General features: G+C 40.1%; 1 protein-coding gene across 1 annotated transcript; it reads left to right on the plus strand.

The window, feature by feature from the left end:
• Positions 1-860: 860 nt before the first annotated feature.
• On the plus strand, positions 861-26284 carry LOC137274149 (uncharacterized). Its single transcript, XM_067807171.1, has 10 exons — positions 861-1009; positions 7995-8270; positions 8604-8758; positions 9289-10973; positions 11579-11707; positions 11931-12082; positions 13042-13159; positions 13318-13789; positions 16872-25263; positions 25500-26284. The coding sequence occupies exons 2-10, from the start codon at positions 8035-8037 to the stop codon at positions 25714-25716; spliced, it is 11556 nt and encodes a 3851-aa protein (XP_067663272.1). The 5' UTR covers positions 861-1009; positions 7995-8034; the 3' UTR covers positions 25717-26284.

Below are 26284 nucleotides of genomic sequence, written 5' to 3' on the forward strand. Positions count from 1 at the left end.
TAACCGTTCTGGAAATGTGAGTAGTTTAGCATGAATGTGTAGCACTTGTAGCAGATATTCACTGAAATCAAACGAATCTGTTTAATGCATGTTGACTTTATTCTCTGAATGAAAACAAACTTGATGTTGAAATCACATTGGTTCCACTTTCAAACCCATACCATATTCCTTTTAAGGCGATAGTGTTAAAATTATTACTTAGTTAGCGCGAGTTGTACCAAAGTATAGGTTGGCTGTCCAGGTCTATGCGCGTCATTGTGCGCATTCCTTCCTTAAGCTAGGATATTGGAAGAAACTATAACTCAATATTAATGACATATTTTTCCTAAAAATTGGAACTTGTTAGGTATGACTAGTTTGAAAGTTAAAGACAAACAAGATTATGCTTGAATATTGTATGACAGCTGTTCACGAAATAGTCCAATCAAGCCACTATACAAGAGACATATGGGTTTCTAACAGATAAATCTTTTATCTGTTGAAGAATTTGCATGGTTGGCAAGGTAAGATTTGAAAGATAACATGAATGTATAAATTTTGTCCACCGTTTCAATGTTTAGAAGTCATTCATAACATTGGGATCATGAGCATGTTACTAGGTATCTGTTTAGGTTATCAAATCTATACAGAGTTCATTTATATTTCACAACTTCTTTGAGTGCATACATTACTTGTACATTACTCGCTTTGTCAGATTTGTTAAATAGATACGGGAATGAATATATGGCAATCGATTCCTTTTTCAAAACAAAATCATAAAGATCGGACACTGACTGTAGCACGTAGTCCTTGTACACTATGATATCATGTTTGACTGTGATTGGATGACACAAGTCACGTGTCCCCAGCCGGGCACGTGTAGAGTACATGGTTCACTTTGCTGTCATGGCGGTGTCCATTACATGACATGAACAAGGCGATCTATACTGTATACTTCCCTGATGCCTCAGAATTAGACTCTGTGACTTCATAAAGTGATTGGTTTTTTGGATGCAACCGTTCTTGAAATGTGAGTAGTTGAACATAAATTTGTAGCAGATTTTCACTGATATCAAACAAATGTACTTTAATGCATGTTCACTTTATAACAGGACGGGGGAAAACGTCAAGTTGAAATCACTCTTGTTTCCACTTAAAAAAATCTCACAGCATACCCTTTTTTCGTGGCGATTGTACCAAAAGCACTCATGCTATTACTTCCTTGTATGTGTTGTATCTAATCATAGCTTGGGTTGTCGAGGTCTAGTCATAGCGCATTCCTTCCTCCTCATGGAAACTATCGGACCCATGGCATTACACAGTTCAGATAACTCCTCGTTGGCGTGACCAGTTTTGATGTTTAAGGCAAACTAGAAACACAGAGGTTTCAAACTGATAATTCTTTTATGTGTTAATATTTTGCTTGGTTGGCAAGATAAGATTTGAAAGATAACACAAATATATAAAAATTTTCCACTGGTTCAATGTTTCGAATCAATTCATAACATTCGGATCGGTTAAGACAAGTCCATTTGGATCATTAGAATGTGACTGGATATCTGTTGAGTTTATCACATCTATATAGAGATCCCTTCTATTTCACAACTTGTTTGTGTGTACACATTTCTTGCAATTTCCTACTTTGTCAGATTTGTTATTATTGATACGGGAATGAAGATATGGTAATCGATTCCTTTTCCAAACACAAATCATAAAGATCGGACACTGAAAGTAGCACGTAGTCCTTGTACACTATGACATCATGATTGACTGTGATTGGATGACACAAGTCACATGTCCCCAATCGGGTATATATGGAGGACACACTTCACTTTGCTGTAATGACAGTGTTCATAATGATATGAACAAGAAGTTAGTTACTGTGTTCAGCCGGGGTACTTGAGAGTAATTAGGGTCAGTGAGGTCCTAATAAGAATGGACTAGCGGATGGGTTTTGTAACCGACCTGGAGATGTGAGTACTTGAACCTAAATGTTAGCATATGCAGGGAATATTCACTGTTATCGGACGGATCTCATTACATTGCATCTTGACCTTATGAGAGAGAAAACGAGAGGAAACTCCATGTTGAAATCGCTACTCCTATTTGTGAGTATACATGGTTGGACTTTTCTTTCATGATGTGTATCCTTTCATAACTTAGCTTTTATTTCATATCTAGGTTGTATATTGCATGTCAGGTGATCTCAGTTTTAAACCTTACCCTGAATAAAGTAAAGTTCGTCTGATTTCTACAGCAATTGGATCAGAGCTGATAGAGATAGATTAATTCCTCTGAAGTTGAAATCACATTGTTTTCATTTACAAACTGATTACTCACTCTTCTCGTGATAGTCATAAAACAACATGCACGACATTGTTCTTGATCTTGCACAGAGACAGTGTTCATTATGACACCTTCACGCGTTGGTGCCTCGGAGTAAATAGGCTCTCTGAGTTCATAAAGTGAATGGATTATTAATGGATAGGCCCTTTAATCGATCTTGAAATGTGAGCAGTAGCAAAGAAATTTGTTTTAAATCATGTTGACTGTGTGACAGGACGAGAGTTAACTTGAAGTAGATATCATATTGCTCCTATTTACAAACCCATGCCATGCTCCTTAGTGATGATGGTCTAAACAGTATTCATGCTGTTACTTATTAGTGTTAGTTGGGACTAATTATAGCATGATTTTCCAGGTCTATTCATATCACAGTGCGCGTTGCTTCCTTAACCCATGTTTGTTGGAAAGTGTCGGATCGATGATATTACACAGCTCCCCTTTGGGGTCAATCGAGTCCCCTACACACCTTGTATATTTAATCTTTGAGCGACAGTTTTTCAGGCTGCACGCCCTATGTATTCAATAATCAATTTTAGGTGTTTGTTTAATGTAACTACACATCCTGTAAACGACCTACCAAACCTTAAAGGAGAATAATAGAGAATTTCTGTAATATTCTGGGTGAAAGATAAATTCACATTTAGCTCAGGAGAAACAAGGTGGTGAAATGGATTTGCACGTGATCATATTATCATTCTGTTGTGGTCGAGCATATGTCTACAAGGTTCGCTTCCATTTTCCGAACTTATGCAGGAGTGAACATTTCCTGTACATTTCATGTTCAAATGAACTTTGTTATGAAATGCTATTAAGGCTATATTTAAGAAATGTAATACATAGCAAGGTATATAGTTGATGGGTGCTTTGACGCAAATGTCCGTTTATGGTACTTTCAAGATATGTGATACAGTTTTGGAATCGATAAAGATTACTTTAAGCCCGTATTATCAGGAGCGTTCAGCCATTCTATATGCCTGTGGCCTGTGACTTTCCTGTGGCCAGGTCCAAACTATAATCTCTATTATGTTTATACTTCTTCCCTGTAACACCCTCAAGCAAACTAACACATGTATACAGATGTATTGTCCCCTCATCTAACACCGTTCCTTTAGATATGTTTATAACAATTTATTCCTTTCAAAATAAGGGAATTCATAAAGCCTCGATACCAAAGTCACTACGACTTTGTTGTAAACCATGGCTTAGGGCCAGAAAATGGTTCCAAAACCTCGGATCTGTTAAGCCAGTATGACGTACCAGCCACATAGCCGTACTTTGATGTAATATTTAGTTTCCTGAATACATCTTTCGAATAGATACACGATGGTCCCTAGTATGGCGATCTAACTTCAATTGTTGGCCAGGAATAGCCCGTTTTTATGCTGTTTTGTCCTCTATAGTTGAACTGTTTCAGATTTAATTGCTAGTTTTAAAATCGATATCTGTCATACACTATTGGTTTTACTGTTCTTCGTCAACTAGGTTTTCGTTATTAATTCTCTTGATATACAATGTAATTATTAATTGTTCTCGTCACGATATTGCTGCAATATTGCCGATAAATATTTACTCACTCACTCGCTGAAACAAATGCAACTGGTATGCTAGCAGATGAAAATTAATAACGCCAGATTTGTGGAGAAAGTGAGTGTGACAGCAAATTGCATGTCTCTTTATAATACCTTTATCAGTTATTGAACTCGGATCAGTAAAGTGGACAGAGATTATTTTATAGCATGAACCAACATATATTGTAAAGTTTCCTCGACATACATATCAAACAAATAAGGAGCGTGTGTTATCAAAAGAAAAACTCATAACATTAGGACCTGTTAAAATACGCGTATTGTCCTACAATACCGGGTGGGTGTGGTTGAACATTGCATATCACGTGATCTCATTATAATTCTGTCAGGGTAGATCAAATTAATATAGGGATCTCTTCTGTTCCACAAATTGTTTGTGTGTCCACGTGTCTTTTACATTTTCGAAATGATGTTACGAATATATTTTCCATATTGCCAGATATGTTAAAAGGAGAGAGGACGTATATTCATGGTAATCGACTCCTTTCGAATTCAAAATATCAATTCATAAAACACGGATATTGAACACACCTATGACATACTGCTTGACGGTGATTGGATGATCACAAGTCACATGACCCAAGTTAGACAAATATGGACATCCTTATGACATTGGACACCTGCACAGTGTTCCTTATGATAGCACCATGAAGTTATACGAGTTCATAAATGAATGGATTAACCGATGGGACTCGCGCTCGATATGTAAGTAAATGCACAGAACTTGTCGCGAACATTCTTTATTATCCTACGGATCATTTTTCGTTGTATGTTGACTTTTAAGACATAATAGCATCAAACGTGAAGTTGAAATTACCGGTGATTCTATGAACAAACTTGTATCATACTGCTTGATTCTCCAGATAGTTTTACAGTTATGCTTGCTATTGTTTCAAAGTGTAGGTTTTCCACATCAGTGCATGTACATGTGCAGTCTTTTAGACAACTCCCAGCTGGTTTCACTCCAGTCTTCATTCATAGCTGTTTTTTGCATGTTGTGTCAATGATACCTAGGTCAACTACACACTAAAATGAGCCGAGTACTCAAAATATCACATTCACATTTATAAATGACGATATTCCGTCAGCTCCATTTTGCAGATGCACGTTCAGTTTTGATATCCATCGCATAAAGAGTTTAACAAAAATACATATTTGGCAAATCATATCAACAAATTAAATAATAAATCAAATATGCAGTCAGATCATGTTGGATATGATATCAGTGATTTCTATACGACACGGTTATAGATGTTATTGCTACAGATATTCTCACATCTCTATAACAAAATCTATTTCAGCAAAACCAGTGATCATTTTTAAAGTATAAACTTCAATACAGCTTGTTAACTAAATGTACCACAACATTGCCATAAACAATGCTTTACAGGAATGGATTGTCACATTAAGGTGTAACTGAGGACACACCACAATTAATAGGGAAATCCAAGAACAATTATTACTTTCAGTGTTCAAAACAAACAAAAACCATACTGTACCAAAATCAGTCCTTGCCTGATTCCCAGTACAAAGAGGAACAAATCAACTGTACCTTGGCAGTCGAGTCAAATTTGATTGGGAATGCGTATTGCGAAGTGTCTTGTAGTGTGGATTGCAATCCGCCCCTTCAAACAAGATCTCAGTCGGAACCTACTTTGGTGAGTGACCTGGATAATAATGACAATCTTACCTACAAATACCTTCTCACATATATGAGAATTTTCTGCAGAAAACAGAGTGGAATGTTCAGTTAGGAGCAGGTATCTGTCAAAATGTGATGATTCCAGGGATTCACGAAAAGGCAAGCGTACCCTGCCTCACTGATCTCACTCGTTATAAACACATGCCAAGGCTGGTCAGTTTTTCACATGTAGAAAAATGTAGAACACCTGACACAGGTCTAAATAAGCAAATGAATTGCCTTTTCTTCACTTATGATTCAACTATTCATTTCTTGTCCACAATAAACGTTTTGAAAACCTTACTGAGTCCTTGAATGCTATAACTTTGACCACACAAGCAACAGTGTAAATCTCAAAGACTTGAGCTGTTGGAATATTCCTCGACATGAAAGGAAAATCTCCTTGTTATGCAGCCTTTTGATCTGAGTGCGTTCAGCACTCGATATACAGCAAAGTTTAACATGTGTTTGTAATTCACATGTTGCAACTGAATAGTCATAGATCAGCAATGTCAAACACGTGTTGTTGGTGTTACAGACAAAACTGAATTGCTAAACACATATTGCCAATGAACCAGTTCATCCGCTCTGGATACTACCTGTAACATATGGCATGCTAGGATCGGGTCAGCCTGCCCCGGTTTTATATGAATTTGCAAATTACGCCGTCTCCGTCAAGTGTTACAAACACTTAGAGGGTAGGGGGCACGAGAAGAAGTTTATTTCAGTTTGTAGGCCACTGACCCATGTACAAAAACAATGTAAATGATACTTTGCATAATGACAATAGGCAGACATTTGTGTTGTCATTATAAAGCAGATCAACATTTAAGTGCTGATTTGATAAATTTAGCACAATTCAATAAAAGTAACTTGTCATTAGAAATTATTATCTTTATGAGTTTACAAGAATTATTCCATTGAAGTAAATATGATTTTTGAAGCGTTGCATACGTATCACATTCAAATAGGAAGTGGAACCCATCTTCGTTTCTATTACTATTGCAAATCCTACAAATGACATCAGAGTTCATAGTTTTTTCCCACTTAATATTACATCGTAACGGTAATGCATTGAATCTTAACAAATATAAACATCTTCTTAAGTCTCTTACATTAATTCTTAAAATATGATTGTCAAACGGCAATGATGATAAAGTGAGTGAGTGAGTGAGTTTAGTTTTACCCCGCACTCAGCAATATTCCAGTTATATGGCGGCGGTCTCTAAATAATAGAGTCTGGACTAGACTATCCAGTGATCAACAACATGAGCATCGATCTTCCCAATTCGGAACCCGATGACATGTGTCACCCAAGTCAGCAAGTCTGACCACTCCATCTCGTCAGTCGCCTCGTACAAGCACAGTCGCCTTTTTATGGCAAGCATGGGTTGCTGAAGGCCTATTCTACCCCGGGACCTTCACGGGTCCAATGATGATAGAATATATTTAAAATATACAAGACTGGATGATTCCAAGACATAGCTACTAATATATTCATTTGAACAATCAATTAATCTCTGTTTAAATAATGTTAAAAATAATGGCACATTTCCGATATCTTGGGAAAGCCAAACATTACCAAATCCATATTCATTTAAGAGCTTTCGTTTTTGAGAAACCCACGTAATCCTACCAACAGAAACCAGTCTAAGTATATAACTATAACATTGTTTGGGATAATGATCATTAGACATTCTTAATAGTTTACACCAAAATGTAACACATCTAAGATGATAATCTACATTCATACTACATCTTCCATATTCAGCTGATGCAGCATTATTGATATATGTTTACCTACCCCTAAAATAAATTTACAACCGTTGTTATGAAATTTTGAACAACACTTCTCTCCTAAAATCCCACACCTCTGTCCCGTACAACAGTATCGGTTGTATTTTACAGTCAAACAATTTAAATAACACATGGATGGGAATACATAGTAGTTCTAAAATTATGTTGTAATTGTTTTATAAGTAATAAGGCTTTACTGGCTTTTGCCCCAAGCATCTTAGTGCAAACAATCCAACACAGCCTAGTAGAAAACATGATACCGAGATAACTATAATATGTAGCCGTTTTCAGTTGTATGCCATCAAAAACATTTTTCATAATTACGAAGGTATCCCCTATTTCGAAACGCTCATATCGCTGCAGGGGGCATGTATATGTAAAGTAGCTTGGACCAGTATTTTTGCATTATGGCAACCTACATCCGAAGTTTAAAATTCAAATTAAAATTCTTCATATTTTCAATTATGTATGGTAAAGACAAGAAAAGAGACAACTGGCTTCTTTACCACTGCAGTAAAAAGAGTAAAATATGCAGCTTGAAATGTGGATACTACCTTACGCTGTAAGCTTCTGAATAAAACAGACTCCATCACACTTATATACAGATCGTCACCTCTCTGAAAAAGCGTACCCTACCGGACAAGGATGGGCGTAACCATAGAAACCTGGAGAGCCCGGATTGGACTATACAGCCAACCCAACAAGAGCCATAAGACAGACACCACTCAGGTCATGGCAGCAGGAGGGGGAAGCTTCTCGTGTCGACCGCGGCACGTTCTCCTAGTCATCGGGCTTCTGTTGCTTCTCAGTGGAAACATAGAAATGAACCCAGGGCCATCATCAAGACGACAGCAGGATCTGCAGCAGATGATTCCCTCGAAGTATGCATGATCTATCAAATACATCAAAGCGACAGAACGCATGTCACATCCATAATAAATATCTGCAGATTCAGTTATGACAACTTTGTGAGGAACTTCATTCGGGAATAATCCACATTCCTGTTTATCAGAAATAGATGGGTTTATCGAAGAGTCACATGACCTGAATAAACGGGCAAGGTGTCGAAACATCTAGATGATCAGTTTATGTAGTATTTAGAAAATTGTAACTACAGACACATGAAACCATTTCTGATTATGTATTTAGGTTCATGATAATGATGTGTTAGGAAGATGCAATGCTTGTTTGCTTGAAACTGAGATACATTTCAGCCGACCGTATACCAACAAAGACGAACCATTCACCACCACGGAAGTGCTTGGCATCCTCCGAAATCCTGACTTCAGCAGAGTCACCACCCAACCTCCCGTAAAACCCAGGGCAGGACAGGTCTTTCTCTATCACTTCACTGATGTCAACAAACGAGGTATGATCTTTATAACCGTGTCATTTGTTTTTTTCACACTGTCAATTTGAAAATGCCACACTGATTTTTAACATATGAGGGGCGGTTGGGTAGGCCAGCCACGGGTGAAAGAGAAGACCACCACACATGGGTGCAATGTGTGACGTCCATGTCTGATGTCCTTCGCCTTGATAATGCTAGACTATTGCTGAAACTGACGACGTAAACCTAAACTCACCAACTCATTTAACGTGTGATTCATTGTCTAGTTTAAAAATGGGTTTAAACACTAAATCCTCTTTTACAGATGTGATCTCTGTGACGTGGGTTTCTTGTAATACTGTGGTCATTATTTATAAACACGTTCAATTTCTAAAGGATAATTTGTTTCTAATCAAAATATGTTTACCTTCTGGAAACAATGTCCAGTATTCCATTACATTCTGCAGTTTTGCATTTCTTACCTGTCCTTGTGAAAAGAAAATTAATGTAATTCTCCCTCTCACATAAATAAGAAAATTACTTAAGCTGTAAGATTAATGTTCACGCAGATGACTGGAGATGTGACCAATACCACTTCCACCACGATGCCACACGAGAACAACCCAAGGCAGATCCAAAGTTCAAGAAGTTGTTCTTTGTTATAAAGACCAGGGCAGGCAAGGACAAGAGGTTTAAGAAGCAAGCCTACATCCTTTTAGGAGAAGACAATCATCTTGTGCTATTTCAGTACATTGGAGATGAGAGAGTTGCTGAAGATCTTCCTCATGGCAACTCCAAGAATGCATCCGTTCCATACATTCGACTTTGCCCATCTGTAATCAGAGCCATCAAAGATGTTTCCAGTAATTTCACAGACACTTTAACTTCTTTGAATCGACAAGCTGCTAGTTCGGATATTCCAGAAGTATATAAACCACGATCACGTCTTCAAGCCATGAATACCAGATACAGAGGGCAAAAAGACTGCATAAAGGAAGGTCACCCCAACAGGTTGGACAAAACTGGAGAGCCCACCCTATGCAATCTTGTAGTTGCTTCAAAGAACGACACTGAAGTGGACCACAAAATAGGCCCCGAGAAAGGGAAAAGGAAAAAACCGAAAAGGCTAAAGAATCTACAACGCATAGGCTGTAAGCCAACAGTTCGAGCATCATCTCATTCTCCTGACAATGAAGACAATCTGGGCTCAGCAGAAGACAGTCATGTTCTTCCAGTAAGAAAGATACAGACACCTTTAGACTTTGGTTTAGAATACAACACAGCATTATCTGCTGTAGGTGCTGATAACAAACTAACTTTACAATCAGAGACATCAGATCATCTTCATCCTTTGACGGGTGATGGAGCAAACGTACTACAGACTATACGCAGAGAAGACACAGACCAAGAAGCATCAGAGGCTGTTGATTTCCTTGAAACCATTCTCCAAGATCAACGTATTACGTCCAGCAGTTCTATCACACATGATGATCTCTTGCAGACGGTTAGGGAAAACGGTTTGGTGTGTTCCCCTTCCAGGGATGGTACCTGTCAAATCACTTGTCAAGACAAACAGCCAAATTCAGACACCGCAGTACAGACACCAGGAGATGTCAAATTGGCTGAAACTGCACCAGGTCCTCCCGCGCTTGCGAATGTCAGCTGTGAAAACACACAACCTGTGTCACTCGAAGAATTCATTCACGCCACTGTCAAAGATGGCAGGCTTGTGAAGATTATTCAACTACTCCTCCAAATTCAGAGTACATGGAATGTACATCAGCAGCAATCCTATGAGCAACACAAAGCCGATGAACATCGATCATCAGCATCTACTCATGGGTCATCTGGGAACTCCTGTATCAAAGATAGTTGCTCACAGTGGTTTTCATCGTCTCTACCTATTACAGCTTCCACACTTATCACACAAGTGAGGAATCTATGGATGGCTGATTTCAATATGACCACTGACCTTCTTCTCAAAACTGAAAATGTTTCCTCAATTTGTCAACAAAACACAAACTCATGTCACCTACTTCCTTTACTTGCATCATTAGTGTTAGGAGCATTTAAAATGCAAGCAGACGTTGTTCAAATTATGGAAACTCTCAAGGAACGACCAGGTCATTTAAATCCTGTGGGCAACGATAGCAGTGTTGAGGTATCAAAACATGTACGCCTCAAAATTGGCAGATATACAGTGACTGGACAGGACTTTATAAAGCTGAACGAATCATCATGGCTTGACGATAGCGTAAGTTCTTTCTTGACATGAAACCATTTTCCATCAAATTCATAAAACGTTCAGATTGTGCTTAATATTAGACAGACAGAAATAGTTTTGCCTACATTAATCTTGGGTGAAAAATGTGATGGTTAATGTAAGATTTCATGTGGATGTATTTGATATCACTGTGTGCAGAGTTAAACAACAGTACGCATTATGTTTATAATCATCACATTCGTTACCAGCTTATGCAGGTATTTCAGAATAACCTTTCCAAGGATTGCAGTCCTCGATCTATCTAATACTGGACCAACTTAATTTCATGCAAAACTACAAAACTGTCATCTTTACTATTCTTAACACCTTTCCTTTTTCTCAGTAGTGATTTCAACTGTAAATGCTATCTGATTAAACTGTTTAATATGTATATTTTGCTGCTCAGTTCTAATATCACCGTAACTGGAGTTTAATGTCACTAAGTCTTACATTACGTACTTTGCAGATTGATATCGACTCGTTGCTTCAAGAACCCCAATCAAGCAGGATTCTTCAAGGCCCTACGCTTTCGCTACCCTTAATTCACATTAATGAACAATACAAAATCCTTATACATGAAATTTAACATTTTTCAGGTGATCCATGCCTTCCTGCATGTGTTGGAAGAACGATTCTCTAAAGAGGGCACGAAAGTATTTATCTTCGAATGTTTCCTTGCTAAATTATGGGAAAAGAAGAATTATGGAGAGTGGTTGTATAAAGAGGTAGGCACGGAGCAATCACTGTTTATTGTACAGTAAGTTGCTCGCATATGGCTAACATAACCATGTCTTGAAACTGTTTCAATGTCAATGACCTGATGTACCATGGCTGCTTACACTCGTCCACTAGTCTAATGACTATGTTGTATGATAGTATATGCTGTCAGTATATTTCCTGGCTGTAGCCACCGTGACTATATATAACACATTTTGTTAATAATTTCAGGTGCCTCTGATGGAGTATACGTGGATTCTGATGCCGATATGTCGACACAGTCACTGGATACTGCTTGCTGCGAACATAAGGAATGGGGATGTGTGCGTGATTAACTCAAAACCCTCAGACAGTACACAGAGAGAAATTCTTCAGCACTGGAAGTAAGAACCGCCAGATGTTTAGAACAATGCTGTGTGTGCGTATATCATTAGGACATGGGTCGATATAACTTCAGCGCTTGAAACTGACATACTTTAAGAGCATGCTTGAAAAACTATTTATTTTGATATCATTTAGAGGATGGGTGGACTGAGGATGGAATGTTCTTATATTTCCAATAATTTCGGAGGGTAAGACACGTGTCTTATCATGTCATCTCAGCATATCCACATAAGCACCATGCGAGCAAATTAGTGTCAAAATGCAACTTTATTAAATTATACATCATTGATCGAAAGGTTCCGTAGGTTACTCCTCTTAATACAGATGATGTCCTTTCTGCTTAGCATTCAAGGTTCATTTCCACTATTGAACCTTGAAGGTCCCGGAGTAGAATAGGCCTTCAGCAACCCATGCTTGACATAAAAGGCGACTCTTCTTATCGTGAGAGGCGACTAACGGGATCGGATGGTCAGTCTCGCTGACTTGGTTGACACATGTCATCGGTTCCCACTTGCGCAGATCGATGTTCACGTTGTTGGTCACTGGATTCTCTGGTTCAGACCCGATTATTTACAGACCACCACCATATAGCTGGAACATTGCCGAGTGCGGCGTAAAACTAAACTCACTCATTCACTCATTTCCGCTACAGTAGGCATTACAACGTAGAGTGAATGTTACATTTTAGCCTCGTCATGTGCATAGTGACCTGGTTCAACATTAGCCAAAAGAGCAAATTCAAAAAAAGAAAGGGTCTCAGATATAAAGAAGACTGAACCTTAAGAGCTCCTTGAAGTACGAATTAAGATGAGGTTGTGATACCTTTCAGTTGTATTACAATCGTTCTTCTTGTTAACCTCATTTTCATGATCATTTGAGATTAGACTTCAGTATCAATGTATTGATCAGTGTTTTCAGACAGACTTTATGCAGAAAACCTTTACGGATTTGGTTACAGGGCGTACATGGAATGTAGAACTCGAGAAACGAAAGAGAATCTTTCTGTCTGGAGGGAAGCCCATGGTCCTGTCTTCCCACAAACTGACGGCAGCAGCTGTGGTGTGTTTATTCTTATGGTAAGTGAGTGAAGCACGTATTTTTTATGAAGTAACCCCTCACATAAATGTAAAAGAATTTATTCTACTCATTTTAGTTAACTATGAGGAAGAAGCAAGAGATTCTCAGCAACATGATATGAATAAAGATGTTTCAAGGGTATTAATGTTCCTTGCAGGCTGCGGAGGCGCTGCTGTCAGGTGTCTGTCCTGCTATTATGAGGAACTGTCACGTATCTGGATATCGGGAGTATGTTAAACAACAACTTCTAGATGCAGCAGACGTAGAGACGAACGACATTGAAGAAAACAGCATCCCCTCTTCCGAGGAGGTTAAAATCGTAGAGATCCCCAGTCCCAGCAAACAAGACGTTGAAGCGCAGGATGTTCTGGAGAGGACATCGACACAAACATCTGCCATCGACTTCCACAAGCAAAGTGTCAACTGTGAAGAACTATTGAGAGATATGTCTAACGTGGAAGTGGAACCGTCGACTGATATTGCAGAAGAACGTTTAGATAAACGCGGAGGTTTGGTTGACAACACCAACATTATTGTAACAGATGGTAGTCACAACAATGAAGACAGGAGATCAGTGGAGATTATAGCAACAGGTCACATGGTGTCCTCTTATCCGGATGATACATCAGGTAAGGGAGATAAGTCCTTTCACGTTATTACAGAGTCTGTGATTGTTGATTTCGCGTCTAATTTTGTCCGCTATACAACTTAAATTAATTCCTTATGAGAATTAACAATAAGGTCATATTTAAAACTTACCGACAAATGAACATAAATACAAGTAGTTTTCACAGTTGGTTAAAGTGAAACATGAGGTCTTTCAAAGGGAACTGTGATAAATTCTTCTTAGTACGGCAACAATATCAATATATGGTCTCATTGAGAGATTTTATTATACGTCGTAAGTAGAGAAGCCAGTGGACAGCATGAATACTATCACTCAATAAACTTCGGTGTTAAGCAAATGTATTTAGTCGAGATGTCAACATTTAATACAATTATTCAATTAGACTGAATACTCTGTCATCTGACGGATGATGCTGAACCGCTGCGTTTCGGTTAGAACAAAAACTTAAGTACAGTTCTAGATTGTTTGGTAACGTCGAACCACACCCACACGCACACACATACTCACACACACCTCACACTCACACACACACACACACACACACACACACACACACACATCTCTCTGTTTCACACACACTATACCTCATTTTCTCTCACGCTCTCTCAAACACACACTCATTCTCTCTCACACACACTAACCTCTCTCACACACACACTCACTCTCACACGCTCCCTCGCTCTCTCTCTCACACACACTCACCCTCTCACACACACACACTCTCACACACTCACTCGCTCTCTCACACGCTCACTCTCCCTCATTTCCTCTCTCACACACACACACTCTCTCTCACACACACTCACTTACTCTCACCAACCCGCTCTCGCTCACACACACACACACTCTAACTCACACTAACTCACTACTTTCCCGCGCACGCTCACATACACACACACTCACTCTCTCACCCCCTCCCTCTCTCTCTCTCACTCTCTCTCTCTCTCTCTCTCTCTCTCACCCACTCACAAGATAGATTAATACTCAAACTCCGTCTTCAGACCAGCAGTTAACAGCATTAAAATTAAAGATAAATTATTGCACAAACCAGAATCTCACTGCCCTCTCACTTTGTACTATGAAGTTAATACCTTCTACTCCCAGCAGCAGTAACGTTCACACCAGCATCAGCAGCCACCTTTTTTTGTTTTGACAACGTTCACAGATTATTCCTACTGTCTTCTATTCACATCAGCAGATTGACTCTTCTGTTTTGACAACTCACAAGTTGTTCCAGACTGACCCTCACGTTCACACATTCTTAACGAACTGTGGTCCCTGAATGTGGTTCTTACGTAATAGACAGAGGGGATACTCTGGGAATACACCCACCCACTCAAAATCACTCACTCACTCTCTCTCTCTCACACACACCCAAACACACACTCACTCACTCTCACCTTCACACACATCCTCTCTCTCTCTCTCACACACACACACACACACACGCACACACACTATCACACACAAACTATCACACACACTATCACACATACAGAATCACTGACTCAAACTCACACTTAAGTGGAGTTAAACGGCGACAGTATTTATTATCTATTTTGAACCGAACGCCATCATTCTCTGTATCACACATCCATCATGTGATCACTTATTTCATACAAATGTCAGTATATGTATTTCTCACCTGCCTTTCATTCTGAGACGTGTATGGCACTTTTTATTACAGCATTTTGTTTCAAAACAAATAACGTTCACTTAGCTTACATTATCTCATTGATATATTTCAGCTTCATAATATGCGTTTATGTTTACACTCAATGTTTCAGCGTTTGCACAGACCTGCCATAATGGTCCTATATTTTCAGGATTGTGTACCTTTCATTTTAGACCTGTCTTGGCACTTTTCGTTATATCAGCATTCTTTTCAAAACATTTAACATTAATTTAGTTTCAGATATGAAGTATTTTATTGATGTATACTCTCCAAAAAACGCATATACGAACTTCAGCTTTATTTTCATGTTTATTTTGAAATATCATGTAGGCTTTATGCGTCAATGGAATATAGCGAAATTGCACACTGAGAATGTAGATTTGTCCGTCTTTGGCACCAACTCGAGGTTAGTCAGTTTAAGTGACACATGGAGACTTGTGGTGGTATGAAGTATATACCAAGTGTGACCACGGGGGCATCCAGAACTGGACGGCATGGCCTCGGCATCAAACGAATAAGTCTGAGAATCTCATGTTGCTGAATCGCAGCCCACTCTGCCTGTAGTGCCTGAGCGAGCTGCTGAATTGTCTGGGGCTGAGGGTTACGTCGTCACACCCGTCTGTCCAGGACATCCCACATATGTTCGATCGGGGTTTAGTCCATGGGAGCACAGTGACGTTGGGCCTGGCATCGTCCTTTTGAAACAACTCCCTCTGACGATCAAGGATTTTGTCACAGTACCGTTGAGCTGTTAGGTTGCCCTGGATCATCACCAAATCACTTGTCATACGGCAGATGATTGCGTCGTTCCAATAGAAATCTTGATTCATCACTGAACCAGATTCTACGCCAATTCGGCAGGTTCCGGGCCTGAAAGTTGGTGCACCATTGAACTCGATGTCGACGATGTTGGTGTCGAAGTACAGGACCAAAATATGGTCTCCTGACACGTAAACCAGCCTCTCTCAACCTGTTCCTGATGGTTTGCGCAGAACGTAGTCAATAATATTCCAAATACAGTGAATAATGGACAGACAGCATCAAACTTTTACACCCATCTTTGAGACTATCTGATCCTTACCTTTCACGTGCATTACATGTGAATTGTGTATTCTATATCACTACACTCCGAAATTGAAAATCATGCTGTTAAATACGGGTACTTTATTGATGGTGCGTTTTGTTGTGATGTTTCAAGACATAAACACTACAGAACTCATAAACAGAGCAAACCCATCTGTAAACTGAATCACGTTTTAATGCATTGCTACATGAAATTGCGATTTTCATTATGCGTTTATTTATGAGGAGAGTATAGTCAAGCTTCATATATGTTGGTTTTTTCCGATATGTGAACCAAATGTACTCATGATTCAATATTCGTCATAATACCTTTATTTTATTTCAGGATTGTGTCCAGAAGACTTACGCTCATATTGTGAAGACCTATTCCGAAATCAAAAGTCTTCCTTTGTAGCCTTGACACTTGTTTGCATCATGAAAGGACGGCTATCCTTAACGGCTCTTGATGACCAAGAAAATACTTCCCCACTGAAAGAATATCTCAGTTGGGGCTGTCAGCTATGTAACTGTGAGGCAACTACAAACACTGAAATAAGGAATGCGTTCCTTGGATTAGAAAAGTTTGTCTCTATATCAGAACAGAACACACTTGTCATACTTAGGAATACAGGCATACAACGAACACTCACTACAGTGATTGCAGATCATCTTCAAGAATACATTGACATTATCGATCTGAAATTCATCTACCTTCATATCAGGGTACATGAACAAGATGGGGGGTTCTATGTGTGTCTAAAGAGGAAAATGGTTGAGGCTTTGGCAAGACGATTTGCAAAAGAAGTTTTGCAAAGTAATCTAGCGTTAGTGTTGTCTCACGATTCTTTTGGCTATTTTCACTTCAATTTGTTGTTCTTGACAGCAGTTAAAAATCAGTTAAAATCTAATGATATCCAAAACATTTTGGAAAATACAGACAGAACGTTTGGGGGAACATTCATCCATTGGATGTGCTTTGGGAGCAATGCTGAACTGTTCAAATCACTGTCGTTCTGCTTAACAGCTAACCAAAAGGCGGCTTGTCTCACACCATGTTGTATTTCTGGTAATTCCAGCATTGTGCAGTTACTCTGCATAGAGACCGACTTAACTCACCGTCTGAAGAATCCTAAAAGTGAACTGACCCTGCCGGGCATTGCACACAATATGGAAAGCTCTCTGACAATTATTGAGTCATATGACACCCATGCCTTACCTCCCCTCCACCTCTCCAGTCTTTACGGACATGCTGGCGTTGTGTCTTATCTCCTGGAGAGTGGATTTGATGTCAATGCACAGTTAGTCGAAAACTCCGGAACCAACAAACCGTTCCTACCAGGGAGTACTGCTGTTTTAGCTGCTGCATCTAAAGGGAATATAGATGTTGTGGAATGTCTGATACAGCATGGTGCAGATCTAAATCTCCACGATGTCATGTTCAACGCACCAATACACTCTGCTTGTAGATCAGGTAACCGCGATGCCATGGCACTGATTGCAAGACAATGCTGCATCTCAGAAGGGGATGCAGAAGGAAATACGCCCCTGCATATTGCTTGTGAGCGAGGGGAATCAGATAATGTATCCATGCTGTTGGCGAGAGGAGCTGACTGCACAATGCTGAATTACAAGAATGAAATGCCACTGGATATAGTTTGTAAGGAGGGATTTCTTGACGTCGCTAAGGTGATACTGAGTCAAAGCGGTTATCCTCTCCCTTACGATGGGTCTGATACACCCTTACATAAAGCGTGTAAAGCGGGGTTTACCGATATCATTGAGTTACTGTTGCAGTATGATGCCGATAGGTCTGTTACTGTGGATGGCCAACACCCTTTTTTGATTGCTGCATATTCAAACAATGTTGATGTGGTTAGGATACTGGTAAATATAAGCTCGGCAAAAGTTGTCATGTGTGATTCCAATATTGTATCAGAATGTGTAGGACATGGACATGTTAGAACGGTTAAACTTCTGCTGGAGAAAGGGGCTAGTGTCACTGGTACCGACATGGATGGGTTTTCACCACTAGCTAGAGCTTGTTTCAATGGCCATCTAGAGATAGTTATGGTGCTGCTGGAGAAAGGGGCTAGTGTGACCGGTACCGACATGGATGGGGATTCACCACTAGCTAGAGCTTGTTTCAATGGACATCTAGAGATAGTTATGGTGCTGCTGGAGAAAGGGGCTAGTGTCACTGGTACCGACATGGATGCGTATTCACCTCTAGCTACAGCTTGTAAATATGGACATCTAGAGATAGTTAAGCTGCTGCTGGAGAAAGGGGCTAGTGTGACTGGTACCGACATGGATGGGTTTTCACCACTAGCTAGAGCTTGTTTCAATGGCCATCTAGAGATAGTTATGGTGCTGCTGGAGAAAGGGGCTAGTGTGACCGGTACCGACATGGATGGGGATTCACCACTAGCTACAGCTTGTTTCAATGGCCATCTAGAGATAGTTATGGTGCTGCTGGAGAAAGGGGCTAGTGTCACTGGTACCGACATGGATGCGTATTCACCTCTAGCTACAGCTTGTAAATATGGACATCTAGAGATAGTTAAGCTGCTGCTGGAGAAAGGGGCTAGTGTGACTGGTACCGACATGGATGGGTTTTCACCACTAGCTAGAGCTTGTTTCAATGGCCATCTAGAGATAGTTATGGTGCTGCTGGAGAAAGGGGCTAGAGTGACTGGTACCGACATGGATGGGGATTCACCACTAGCTACAGCTTGTTTCAATGGCCATCTAGAGATAGTTAAGGTGCTGCTGGAGAAAGGGGCTAGTGAGACTGGTACCGACATGGATGGGTATTCACTGCTAGCTACAGCTTGTTTCAATGGCCATCTAGAGATAGTTAAGGTGCTGCTGGAGAAAGGGGCTAGTGTGACTGGTACCGACATGGATAGGTTTTCATCACTAGCTACAGCTTCTGAAAGTGGACATCTAGAGATAGTTAAGCTGCTGCTGGAGAAAGGGGCTAGTGTCACTGGTACCGACATGGATGGGTATTCACCACTAGCTAGAGCTTGTTTCAATGGACATCTAGAGATAGTTAAGGTGCTGCTGGAGAAAGGGGCTAGTGTGACTGGTACCGACATGGATGGGGATTCACCACTAGCTACAGCTTGTTTCAATGGCCATCTAGAGATAGTTAAGGTGCTGCTGGAGAAAGGGGCTAGTGTGACTGATACCGACATGGATGGGTATTCACTGCTAGGTAGAGCTTGTTTCAATGGACATCTAGAGATAGTTATGGTGCTGCTGGAGAAAGGAGCTAGTGTGACTGGTACCGACATGGATGGGGATTCACCACTAGGTAGAGCTTGTAAATATGGACATCTAGAGATAGTTAAGGTGCTGCTGGAGAAAGGGGCTAGTGTCACTGGTACCGACATGGATGGGTATTCACCACTAGGTAGAGCTTGTAAATATGGACATCTAGAGATAGTTAAGGTGCTGCTGGAGAAAGGGGCTAGTGTCACTGGTACCGACATGTATGGGTATTCACCACTAGGTAGAGCTTGTTTGAATGGACATCTAGAGATAGTTAAGGTGCTGCTGGAGAAAGGGGCTAGTGTCACTGGTACCAATATATATGGGTATTCACCACTAGGTAGAGCTTGTTTGAATGGACATCTAGAGATAGTTATGGTGCTGCTGGAGAAAGGAGCTAGTGTGACTGGTACCGACATGGATGGGTATTCACCACTAGCTAGAGCTTATTTCAATGGCCATCTAGAGATAGTTAAGGTGCTACTGGAGAAAGGAGCTAGTGTGACTGGTACCGACATTGATGGGTATTCATCACTAGGTAGAGCTTGTAAATATGGACATCTAGAGATAGTTAAGGTGCTGCTGGAGAAAGGGGCTAGTGTCACTGGTACCGACATGTATGGGTATTCACCACTAGGTAGAGCTTGTTTGAATGGACATCTAGAGATAGTTAAGGTGCTGCTGGAGAAAGGGGCTAGTGTCACTGGTACCGACATGGATGGGGATTCACCACTAGCTAGAGCTTGTAAATATGGACATCTAGAGATAGTTAAGGTGCTGCTGGAGAAAGGGGCTAGTGTCACTGGTACCGACATGGATGGGTATTCACCACTAGCTAGAGCTTGTTTCAATGGACATCTAGAGATAGTTGAGGTGCTGCTGGAGAAAGGGGCTAGTGTGACTGGTACCAATATATATGGGTATTCACCACTAGCTAGAACTTGTTTCAATGGCCATCTAGAGATAGTTAAGGTGCTGCTGGAGAAAGGAGCTAGTGTGACTGGTACCGACATGGATGGGTATTCACCACTAGGTAGAGCTTGTAAATATGGACATTTAGAGATAGTTAAGCTGCTGCTGGAGAAAACAGGTACTGTGTCAGATGCCGATATAGATAGGAATTTACTACTTGTAAGAGATGGTGGAAAGGGATTTTTTGTCTCAGACGTTTATCAGTTTATCCAACGGTCCATTAAACAATGGCAACATGTGAGTAGCAATAACGAGATATCGTCATTTCTCAAGTGGGTTCTTCGAAACAAACATTTCGTTGTATTTAGGATGCTACTACCGATACTTCCTCCAGATTTAAGTCTAGAATTCATCCTTAAAGGATTAGGCTGCCTTGACTCACCGCAAGCTCTCTTATTGCTAACGAAAATGTGTAATTTAACTTGTTTCCAAAATACCCTCACAGCAGCGAAAGGTTTTAAAAATATGAAATGCATTGAAATACTTAATTTACTCAATACTCTTGATGTAAAGGGTACCCTCCTCCACAAGGTTGTTGCATGTGGCAGCACAGATTTGGTAAAACGCTATTTTGAGAAATATCCATCCGGTCACCATTCGGACTCGTGTCTAATAATTGCATCAAGATATGGACATACGGCTATTGTCGACTATTTATTGCACAAATTCTGTAATGACATAACTTACAAAAAACATAAAATCAGATACAAAGTTCCACATATTCGAACTTTGCTTCCTGACTTCTATTATACCGGTGTAAATAGGAAATATACGACACCTCTTTATGAAGCATGTTACCAAGGACATACTGACATTGTCAGATTATTGTTACAATTTGAAATGTGCAGGTCGGATCAGGCTGTATCTTCATCCCTTCATTTGGTATGTGAAAGAGGAAACATTGACATACTACACTTACTGTTAGACTCTGGGGCACATGTAGATCATGTGGATCAATCTGGGAGCACTGGTCTCTATATATGTTGCAGACATGCAAGAGATTCAGCTGTGCAAGTGTTATTAGAGAATGGTGCAAATCCATGCCATGTAAACAATGAAGGTAAAACGCCTATTCATGCAGCCATGGAAAGTAATAATTTCACTGTCATAAAATCAATCCTCGTGTATACAACTTCATTGTTACATGTGCCAATTTCAATGTTAAATAATGCTCATGTGTTCAAACTTGTATCTGAAAATGTTCACAAAAAGTTGTTGGCAAGTGTAGATTCTGATGGCAACTCACTTCTTCATCATGCTGTGAGATTTGGCTTTCCCGACAGTGTTGCCACCTTACTAGAACGTGGTGTTGATGGCTCTCTGACGAACTGCAAGAAAGAAACTGCGATGCATATTGCTGCTGAGAGAGGGTGTCAGAAAAGCGTGAGGCTTCTCATTCGATATCACCACGCTGGTAATGTTGAAAATATGGACAAACAGACACCACTTCAGTGTGCTGCCTCCGAAGGATATTTGAATATAGTTAAAGATTTAATTAATTGCGATTCAAATGTGTCTTTGAAAGGTTGTCTGCATCTTGCAGCAAGGTCGGGTCATACAGAAACTGTGCAACACTTGATAAACAAAGGGGCTGCAACAAATGAAATTGACTGTCAAGGTGATACTCCGCTTCATCATGCATGTGAATCAGGAAACGTGCAAACTGTTAATGCGTTACTTTCATCAAATCCAGATGTAAATGCAAATGGGCATAAAGGACGCAGTCCTCTCCATATAGCATGTGCAAGAGGATATGACGTAATAGCTGAGTGTTTATTGGAACATAATGCAGATCCAAACCTCAGAAACAAATTCAACAACACACCTCTTCTATCAGCTGTAGTAGAGGGCCACCTTGATGTTATCAAAGTAATGGTGTTAAAGGGGGCTAAGACCGAAATCTCGGGAGCAAATGGCAGTAACTATTTGACTGCATGTTGTACACGAGGTCATCTCCATGTGGCGAAATACTTGATAGAAAATGGAGCTAGCATTTCCTCAATTGGCCTTCAGTGTTTTTCCCCATTTTCCGTGTCTTTGAGTGACATATTTGAAGAGGAAAGAGAATCCATAGAAGACATTCAAAAGACAGTTAAAAGTGGAATTGAGGGTATGACGTCATTGCATGCCGCAATGGATGGTGACCACTTTGTCCTGGCAGAGTATCTTATAAATCAAGGTGCTGATGTGCTTGAAAATGACCAGTATGGTAAAAGCATGCTCATGAAAGTATGTGAGAAAGGTAATTCGCAGGTCACAAAAGTTTTTCTTTCTTCTTGGTCAGTGTGTCAGTTGAGAAAACATATTATTGAAGGATGCACCATACAAAACACTCCAGCTTCAAATCAAACTGAGAAAAAGTTGAATGATACGGTAACTATGAGAGAAACAGGAACTGTGATTGAAGTGATTGATGAACCAGACAGAGATTCTATTTCTGTACCTCCAGTCAAAGTAGCTTGTGACTGTGGTCATGATCATGTAGCTAGTATACTTATAGCATACAGTGCTGGATGGCTGTCAGACATGGATGACAGTCATCTCTATGCCAGTAAATCTCCTTTACATCTTGCATATGATGCTGGATTCATGGATGTAGTTGCTTGTTTGTTGCCGTCAGCTACCGATTCATTTGCTGTCGATTCAAGTGGTTACACAATCTTCCACAAAGCATGTGAACATGGAGACGTGGAAACATTACAAAACATAATGAAATTCAGTGTAGAAAACAAACAACAACTTTGTATAAAATCTAACGATGGGGAAATGCTGTGCCATATAGCATCTCGAAGGGGGCATATAACTATTCTTCAGATGTTACTCAAAGAAGTAATGGATCTCGATCATTTAACAGATGAAGGTGACAATGCCCTCCACCTGGCGTGTTCCTATGATAAACACATAGTATGTACGTTCCTTCTTGATACCATTCCTAATCTGGCATGGATAAGAAACCACAAAGGTTTAACACCGCTCGATATTGCAATGAGGAGAGGCAATCACAAAATTGTTCGGATCTTCTTCGCCCATTCAAAGTTGACCCAATATGGTAGAATGCAAAACACTATCTGGATGTACCTCTGTGAGTCAATGGACAACAAAAACAGGTTGAATGTTTTAATCAGGTGCAGCAACGTAATGGAAATGACAGATGATCACGGCAACACACCATTTCATATTGCCGCAAAGACAGGCAGTACTCGTGCTATTGACTATCTTCTAAAACACGATAAGAAAGATTGTGTAAAGCTTAAAAATAGTGACGGAGATACGCCACTTCATGTTGCGTCATATCACGGGTACTCATCCGCTGTTCGCAGTCTACTGTGTCAAAGTCACGTTAACGATAAGAACAATTACAATGAAACGGCACTTCACCTGTCTTCTTTTAATACGCATCTTGACACTGTAGTGGCGTTATTAACAGGCGGTGCATCTGTAGATTGTAGAAACTTTCAAGGTGATTCGCCTCTTCATCTTCTTTTCTATGGACTTACAAACAAACCAAATGTTAACGTTGCACCCGTTGTAACAATTCTTCGACCTTATTTGGTATCTGACGCTGACCCTTGTCAAAACGACTTTGGAAATACACCATTGCATGTAGCCTGTTGCACAGGCGAACTTGCAATTGTTGGTGAACTACTTCCATGGTACAAAGATCTTAGCATGAGAAATACACATGGCAAGACACCCCTCCACATTGCATGTGAATGTGGCCATGGTGTCATAGTCGATCTCTTACTAGATGTCATGTGGTTGAGGAAATCATTCGGTGAAGAGTTTGATGATTTCATCAACCACCAGGACACTGTTAACAGATCAACACCACTGCATCTGGCAAGTCGTTTGTGTAGCCAAGCAGTCACTGTTCTGATAGAGCATGGGGCAAATACAACTATCAAAGACAATGATGGTAACACGCCTATATTTGTTGCCTATCTGGCTGGACGAGTACAGATTGTCAAGTACCTGTTGCCCCATACACTCTGTCTTGACGTCAGTGGAAGTGGTGACACACTTCTTCATGAAGTGTGTAGATCAGAACAAGTGGAAATGTTCAGGGTTATAATTGACTGGCTTGGAAGCATTGATCCGAGGATTGCGTGTAATGCAGTAAATACTAGTAACTCTGCCAAGCAAACACCCCTTCATCGCTCCTCTGAAAATGGAAATTCATACTTTGTGGAACAGTTGCTACTTATGGGCGCTATGCCAAATAACCCAGATACACGGAGACAAACACCTCTGCATTATGCCTGTATTGGAAGGTGTTTACTGGTTGTGAAACATCTCTTGAAACATGATGCCCATACTAATGCATGTGATGACTTCATGCGGACACCACTTCACTATGCCTGTGAGATTGGACGACTAGACATTGCTCAGGAGCTGATAAAGGCTGGAGGAGATCCTTACATCCATGATAGAGATGGGCGAACTCCACTTGACATGTGCTGCACTGAACACAGAGCTACAGTGATGAAGAGGTGAGATTTGTTGGACTGTGGGATTTAAAATAGCGCATCAAAGTGCGTTGTTATTGCATGTACGTATCTGATTGCATGAAATTGTTTCTCACATTACAATTGCCAATTGTTATTCAGCATTATTTAGTCGAATTTAAATCTGACCCAGAGATTGAATTTAGATTGACAATGTTGTAGAATACATAGATGTTGAAAGTTAAATACCAACAAATGTAACACAAATTTCAATGTTTCAGCTTGCGGTATCTAAGGAAACGCCAGGCGACCTGTTCTGAAGATCCACCTTACTCCTCCAAACGGACAAAGCGTGATCCCTCAAATGGACGAGGATGCACCTTTGAAGATGCACAGACCTGTCCACGTTCCGGAAGTGCACCACGGTTAAGACGCAGCGAGTCAATGGGTGAGACACGATGTGTGTCATCAGATGACCGGTGCCTTCAGAAGGAGTAAGACAGTCAGTTTGAGAATACATTTCAATAACTCATTCAAACAACTATTGAACGTTTCTCTCCTCAATACTCAGCTATATGACGGCGGTATATGAATAATGTGTCTGGATCAGACAACCCTGTGACAGTTTAAACAAACCTCAATCTGACCCCCGATTCTGTCTGTTACCTTCTAGACGAAGCATGGAATTGCTGCAGATAAATTCTAGTCCGAATCTCCATGGGTCCAAGCAAATATTCAAAATATTGTTATTTAAATGTTTATGTTTATATATAAATGCATGTAGTGTAAGATAGTATAAGTAGATATATCTCAACAAGACTGATGTACAAAATGCATGTAGTATAACATAAGTTGCGTGCCAAGGCTTTAATTATTGAACGTGTTTGTATAAAGTGTGTCTAGTGCCAGTGTCCATGCAGTAAATGTGTTAAGAGCTAAGTGCCCAGGAATTAAATGGGTGTTGCGCACAAAATGGCTACGTATAAAATGTTTAGCATTATTGTGCTGGTTATAAGTTGTGTTCGCCGAGGATCTGCTAGATCAACAATGATTTTAATGAAAGTTC

Source organism: Haliotis asinina, chromosome 2, assembly GCF_037392515.1.
Source record: "Haliotis asinina isolate JCU_RB_2024 chromosome 2, JCU_Hal_asi_v2, whole genome shotgun sequence".
Lineage (NCBI taxonomy): Eukaryota > Metazoa > Mollusca > Gastropoda > Lepetellida > Haliotidae > Haliotis > Haliotis asinina.

Coding starts and splice junctions, on each gene's coding strand:
- LOC137274149 (XM_067807171.1), top strand. CDS start 8,035: ATGGGCGTAACCATAGAAACCTGGAGAGCCCGGATTGGACTATACAGC. Junction 8,271..8,603: donor CAGCAGATGATTCCCTCGAA/GTATGCATGATC, acceptor GATACATTTCAG/CCGACCGTATACCAACAAAG. Junction 12,083..13,041: donor GAAATTCTTCAGCACTGGAA/GTAAGAACCGCC, acceptor ATTTGGTTACAG/GGCGTACATGGAATGTAGAA.